The sequence below is a fragment of the Quercus robur genome, chromosome 5 (genome assembly GCF_932294415.1).
Source record: "Quercus robur chromosome 5, dhQueRobu3.1, whole genome shotgun sequence".
Lineage (NCBI taxonomy): Eukaryota > Viridiplantae > Streptophyta > Magnoliopsida > Fagales > Fagaceae > Quercus > Quercus robur.
The window spans coordinates 1,583,854-1,590,570 of NC_065538.1; the positions used below are offsets into that span (position 1 = coordinate 1,583,854).

The following is a 6,717-nucleotide window of genomic DNA, read 5'->3' on the forward strand; positions in this document are numbered from 1 at the left end:
AGGTTTGCATCATTCTCCTTACGTCTTTCCTCAGATTCGTTCAATTGCATTTGGAGGTCACGAGTAGTAAATGAAAAGGAACCCCATAACTCTGTAGGACTAATACCATCACCATAACCATGAACACGACCATGATGTTCAGGTCCAAATACCTCTACAAACATTTCATCGTCGGACATTTGCAAAGACCCTTCAGCCACTTCAATAGTAAGTCTCTTAAATTTCATCGGCATTAAAAGAGCATTTATAATTTTATACTACATTGCTAAAGGCACATAAAAAAAATACATTTTCTAGCAGCATATAAAAATAAATCTTAATAACAAGTTATACAAGCATTTTTAGGAATTTCCATACCAATGCTTCCTGTGTAGTTTCATTTGCAGCTTGCCCATTAGATCTCGTATGTGTGATCTCAAATAATTGAAGCCGGCTAGGATCTTCTCCAGTTTTCTCCCTCTATCGTTAAACAACACAAAGCATAGACATTCCATGAAATGTCTATCATTTAAACAACACAAAGTACAGACATTCCATAAAATGTCAAGCACCATAAATAACTATGCAACAATATTTTATCTTGAAAAAATTAAGTTTCAAAGATTGAGAAAATGATATATACAAACCTCTTCTTCACTTCGTTGTTGGAAGCTTTTTGATCCAGTAATGTGAATGATAAAGTTTTTGGAACGACTATACTTGTTTTTATCACACATTTTCTACATTCAAAAACATACATTGGATTAAAAAATATTTTTAATTCTTTATACAATTTCACAAGATAATAATTTCCATATATAGTAGTACCTTCCAGTCCTTATTGCTCCATAAATTCACAAGATAGTTCCAATCATCATCCGCCATGTTAGGTGGCAAAATTTCTAGTGCCTCCTTAGGATCCTTCTCATATGGCTTAAACCATTTTTTCTTCAAGGAGCTTCGGTAATTTTTGTATGACCTATTCATTTGCCGCCAAACAAGAGTCTCTCGACCCTCAACAATGAAGCGTTCCTAAAAAATGAAAACTAATAAGGATTACATTTGTGCATTATAAAGAAAACTTTTATTTCAAAACACTTTTATATAACGCACCAATATATAATCAAATAGCTTTCTTTTGTTTTGATGAGGCACCTCTCTCCAATCTTTGACTTGTAAAGGTACTATACTAATCCGTCTAACAAGGGCAGTACACTCCGATTTGAATACTGTAGAGTATTCCCCTACTGGTCTTTCCTTTTTTCATATGATTGGGAACCGTTCCTTTGTAAAAAGTTTTGCAAGTTTTAGATTCCGTGTAGCCCCTTGCCCTTTCTTATTTCCTGTGTAGTCAAAAAAATTGATAGACACATGTCAACTTTAGATGGTTGCAAATATTAGAATGGTAATTTGATAGACATGTCAAAAAATGTAGTGTTTCAGTTACCAACTCGTGAGCCACCACTTTCACTTATTCCAGACTCTTCTCTTGCAATAGCTCCATTATTTCTAACAATTCCAGCTGACTCTTCTCTTGGAATAGCTCCATAATTTCTAGCACTTTTAGCCGACTCTTCTCTTGGAATAGCTTCATAATTTCTAGCACTTCCGGCCGACTCTTCTCTTGCAATAGCTCCATTGTTTTTAGCACTTTCAGTTGACTCTTCTCTTAGAATAACTTCATGATTTCTAGCACTTCTAGCCAACTCTTCTCTTGGAATAGCTCCATAATTTCTAATACTTCCAGCCAACTCTTCTCTTGCAATAGTTCCATTGTTTTTAGCACTTCCAGTTGACTTTTCTCTTGGAATAACTCCATGATTTCTAGCACTTCTAGCCGACTCTTCTCTTGGAATAGCTCCATAATTTCTAGCATTTCCAGCCAACTCTTCTCTTGTAATAACTCCATTGTTTCTAACTCTAGCCATAGGTAGATTTTGACCTCTTCTCATTGAATATGCTTCCACAACTATCTAACAAGAATGAAGCATGATAGCCCTGCAATATAAACAACTTGTGTCAACCACACTAAGCCATCATGATACATAATAGAGTTCTTCTTATGAAAGTAAATGCACTGGTAATGTGAACAGTGCCTGCAATAATTACTCATTAAAGGCTTCATTTTCCATTAGGCATCCTTCATCAAAAATAAATAAATAAATAAATGAGGCATCGAATTACTATTATAGGTATGACAATGAGCCAATGAGTACAAGTAAGTAACAAACAAGAAAGTGTTTAACTGAACATAATATAATATTGACTAACTCTTACAACCAGGTGTGTGCAAGTCCAATGCATGAGCACAATATTAAACGAATGCCAGAGTCAGAACTACTAAATGTAACAAAAAAAGTTAGTAATGGAAATTAATGAAACTAGAGAGTTCGGTGTGACAGAGAGAGTTAATTGTTAAACACCCTTGATGACCTTGTATTTTACAAGGTAGGATTGAACGCATGATAAAATGTGCAATAAGTATCATGTAGTTGGTCAAACCTAAAATGTGCAGTCAGTCTGCAAATAGTTAAAAAAAAAAAAGGCCAATAACAAGAAGTTGAACGCCTAAACCTGCATATTAGTGTTACTTGATTGTGTTTGAGGCAGGTCATAGTGTAATTTCAACACACTTCCTTTGTATAACCCCATAGCAGTCCCCTTTTTTAATTAAAAATACATATGTTATTTTTAGAAGGAATATAATTAAACCACAACCTCGAAGCCCAAAATCAGTAAAACAACAAAAACCCATTAACCAAAGCTAACCATAAAACCTAAGAAGCAAATAAAAACCAAGCAATGTGAACCATTATTAACACATATTAATTAAACAACTTTCAAAAAGCCCAATAAACCAAATCTCCACTTTCGCTGAAATACCCAAGGAAAAGAATAATTTGTTGGGGCCCACGGGCCCACACACAGAGCCATGCTTCTTAAAGTTTATAAGCCCAAATAAAACAAGAGATAATCAAACCTCCTTCGGCATATCTAAAAGGACTAAGTTTAAGACCGTCTGCTATGAGATTTTTTAATAATGTTGTTAAAGTTTTATAGAAATATATGTGGATGAAAAAGTATATGAAAATCCGTATTGTGGTGTTTAAACAACAATTTTTGCTGTTTAAACATTGTTACCAAATGGGCTTAAGTTACAAAATTAATTGTAGATTTAGACTATATCTTACTCAATATCTTTTTATTAGGGTGAATTTTGACAAATTTACTATTAGATTACATTTTTTTCTTATATCATCAATAAATTGTTTAAATTGCAAGTTTTTGTAGTTTAAAATTGTTAAACCAGTTAAAAAAGAGAAACCAACTAGGATTTCTTTCAAAAATCTACAGTCCATTGTTTCTTTCAAAAAGACAAGTTTTTTAATCCATTGTTTAAACTAGTAAAGCAAAAATCTAGAGTCCAAAATTAATGCAGCATGAGCACTATTTGAACAATGGATACCACCAACCCAATCAAAGACCACCTTAGCATCTAGCTCAATCTCAATTGCCTCCAGATTCAGAGTTTTGCACAAGAAAAAACCGTCTCTGAGGGCCCATAACTCAACCTCAACACTAGTAGCCTTGCCAATATTCCGGGTGAAACCAGCTATCCACATCCCTCTATCATTTCGAGCCAAACCACCGCCTCTAGCTCTGCCTGGATTTCCTAACGAAGAGCCATCTGTATTAAGTTTGAACTAATAAGCGGCAGGTTTAGTCCAACTCACCTTGACAGTCCGAGTAGCCATTCTCTTTTTAATAGAACCAGCACAATAGTAGTACACTAGTACTCTGTGGCCAGATGCACTATTTCCCCAAAAAGATTGTTGTTTATTGCACCATTCCTGAAAACAAATCGATTCCTGTTGATCCAAATGGACCAAACAGCAAATGGAAACAAAATTTTCCAAGGCACATCATTGGCCATATAAGTGCCATTACACTCAACATTAGTCTTTAACCAAAAGTAGATGTCCATATATATTGAAAAAATCAGGAATAAGCCCTGCTGCACCAGCCCTATCCCACAGTTCTAGTGGTAGCACAATCATGAAGAAGTGGAAGAACATGAACAATGGATTCCGACATCTTTCGCATAATTATATTCATTGGCTTTTCATTGATAATTAATTAGTAATTTGTGTCTCTCATTTCAACATTATTAAGTTTTCTTTCTCAAAAAAAAGAAAAAAGAAAAAGAAAAAAAGAAGCATTATTAAGTTTTGTTTCTAATATAAGTGTAGCATCAGTTGCATCATTTCAACCCTCTTTAGCATTTGCCGCACTTCCAATAGTCACGCAAAAGGGAAAAAGAAAAAAGAAAAAGTAATAGGCAAGATTGTTTTGTCAAATTTGGGAAAATGTGGGATCATAGTTGTGGGGCCCGGCCCAAAAATGATGGGCTATTCCAAACTCAGGCCCGTCCGAGGAGCGTACTGTTCGAAGATAAGCCTCATATGAAGCGCTATTCAACCCCAATAGTGCCAAGGAAATCTGTCCGAGGAGTAACTCCTCCTCGGACATCACGAAGCCCAGACGAGGAACTTGCCCCAGCCATTTCAGCTCGTCTTCCCAACATATAAAATGAATTAAATCCAAAATATCTCACGGAAGGCTACCACCACATTAATTGCGCCCCAACCACCCTCTTGGCCGCATTAATGAGGAAAAGACTCCTGAACAGTATCGCCTTGGCCTCTGCAACTCACAAGGGGTCTGATGAGGGCGTCTGATGGGACAGGTGCTCAAGTGGATGCCTGGATGATTAACAGGTGTAAGGCTGAGATGAAAAGAAGAAGAATATATAATGTAGTGGAGTCCCTCAAAGAAGGGGACGGGAGAACTGTATCAGGAACAAAAAAAAGAAATAAAATCAGACTTGAGAAAGATCCATTCTGGCATTTTCTATTTTCTTTTTGCAAACCATATTGTCCATGCATTAGACCGAATAAGTTCACTGAGGCCAAGTTCTTTGACCCATCCTCTACAAATAATTATTGTGGGTTGCGCTTTGGGCCAGGGCCTGATCAACATAAGTTGGGCCAGGAAAATCGTGTAACCACAATTGGCGCCGTCTGTGGGAAGAGCTAGGGCATCAGCTAGTGCAACAGTCGAGCATGGAAGAACTAGATCCACACTAGGAGGATCCTCACCAAGCTAACTCCCAACGAACACAACCCGCCGAGTCCCAGAGGCAAAATAACCCAACCAACCCAGGCGGCAGGGGGAATCGTGAGGGGAGTGTGCATACCACCCGGACGAGTCAGAGTCACACAGAGATAGGAAGTCACGTGTCTCAGAGGCGAAATAGTCACCAGGCCATGCAGCGAGAGATAGATGACCTAAAAAGGAAGCTACGACGTGTACAGCGAAGACGATCTCCCTCTGACTCAGGCGAGTCTTCTAATGCGGAGGACATGAGTTACAGACGAAGGTCAAGGACCCCCCCAAGCGAGACCTTTTCTTACGTAAAGGAACCACGCCCAGCACGGAAGTATGAGAGCCCATCCAGCAAAGGTTTGGGGAGCGACGCCATGAAGAAGGCGTTGGATCAGGTCTCAAGGTCACCCTTCACGAGTAAAATCGAAGGGGCTAAGCTGCCAAGACGCTTCAACCAACCGGTATTCGTCATCTATACCGGCAGAACAGACCCGGTAGAGCACGTGAGTCAGTTCAACCAGAAAATGGCGATCTATTCGCAAAACGAAGCCCTAATGTGCAAGATCTTCCCATCCAGCTTGGGATCGATGGCAATGAGGTGGTTCAACAGCCTGAGGACAAACTCAGTAGGCTCCTACAAGCAGCTCACTCAAGCTTTTTGCTCCCGTTTTATTACAAACACCAGAGTCCCTCGACCGCTCAGTTCGCTACTGTCCTTGTCCATGCATGAAGGGGAAACTCTGAAAGCATACTCGGATAGGTATTGGGAGGTGTATAACGATTTAGACGACAACCATGATAACGTTGCTATCAGCACGTTCAAAAGCGGCCTCCCTACCTGGCATGGCTTGAGGAAATCCCTCACCGGAAAGCCAGTTACTGACGTCCAACAGCTAATGGATAGGATCGACAAGTACAAAAGGGTCGAGGAGGATCAGCTGCAAGGGAAGGGGAAGGAGAAGGTTGTCCCCCCTAAAGCAAATGATTTCAGGACGGAACGTCATAATCTTGGTCAGCCGAGGAGAGATTTTCCGCGACAGGCTGGGCAGAGCAACCCGCAAACAGTGAATGCCGTATTCAGAGAGCCGGTACAACAAGTACTGGAGAAAGTAAGGGATGAACCCTATTTCAGATGGCCGGGAAAGATGGCTGGAAACCCTGCCAATCATAATCAGAACTTGTATTGCCAATATCATCAGGACCACGGGCATACTACTGAGGATTGCAAGAATTTGTGGAATCACCTGGATCAATTGGTCCGAGAAGGAAAGCTACGTCACCTGCTGCACCCATCGAGCGGCCATCCCGGCCAAGCGACACAAGAACCTCGAAGGGACGTGTCTTTAAGACCCCCCACCGGGACGATACATGTCATCCTCGCTGCACCAGGAAGAACTGGGCCACCCATCCCCAGGGTATTAGCCGTGGACCGTCTTCCCTCCGAGGGCAGGCAAAGGGAGCCCAAAAGGATAAAAAAGGGAAGCTCTTTGATATTGGGATTCTCGGATGAGGATAAGAGAGGAACAATTCAACCTCACGATGACGCCTTGGTGGTCACCTTGCGGATTGGGG

The 6,717-nt window shown here is 40.0% G+C and overlaps 1 protein-coding gene across 2 annotated transcripts; it reads right to left on the minus strand.

Annotated features, from left to right (window-relative positions):
• Window positions 1–268: 268 nt before the first annotated feature.
• On the minus strand, window positions 269–1,516 carry LOC126728982 (uncharacterized). Of its 2 annotated transcripts, none has more exons than XM_050434759.1 (5): window positions 1,427–1,516; window positions 1,135–1,322; window positions 808–1,011; window positions 627–719; window positions 269–459 (listed from the first exon to the last, which is right to left on the minus strand). In XM_050434759.1, exons 3-5 carry the CDS (start codon window positions 964–966, stop codon window positions 328–330), a joined length of 384 nt encoding a protein of 127 aa, XP_050290716.1. In that variant the 5' UTR covers window positions 967–1,011; window positions 1,135–1,322; window positions 1,427–1,516; the 3' UTR covers window positions 269–327. The 2 variants fall into 2 exon arrangements, with proteins under 2 accessions (XP_050290716.1, XP_050290715.1); XM_050434758.1 differs by having other exon boundaries at window positions 1,093–1,322.
• Between the last annotated feature and the right edge of the window lie 5,201 nt (window positions 1,517–6,717).

What these genes read in the sequence shown, in the direction of transcription:
- LOC126728982 (XM_050434759.1), bottom strand. Translation starts at nt 966, where the DNA reads ATGAATAGGTCATACAAAAATTACCGAAGCTCCTTGAAGAAAAAATGG. An exon ending in GGAGCAATAAGGACTGGAAG is followed by an intron (nt 720 to 807) that starts GTACTACTATAT and finishes TTTTGAATGTAG; the next exon opens with AAAATGTGTGATAAAAACAA. An exon ending in AACAACGAAGTGAAGAAGAG is followed by an intron (nt 460 to 626) that starts GTTTGTATATAT and finishes GTTTAACGATAG; the next exon opens with AGGGAGAAAACTGGAGAAGA.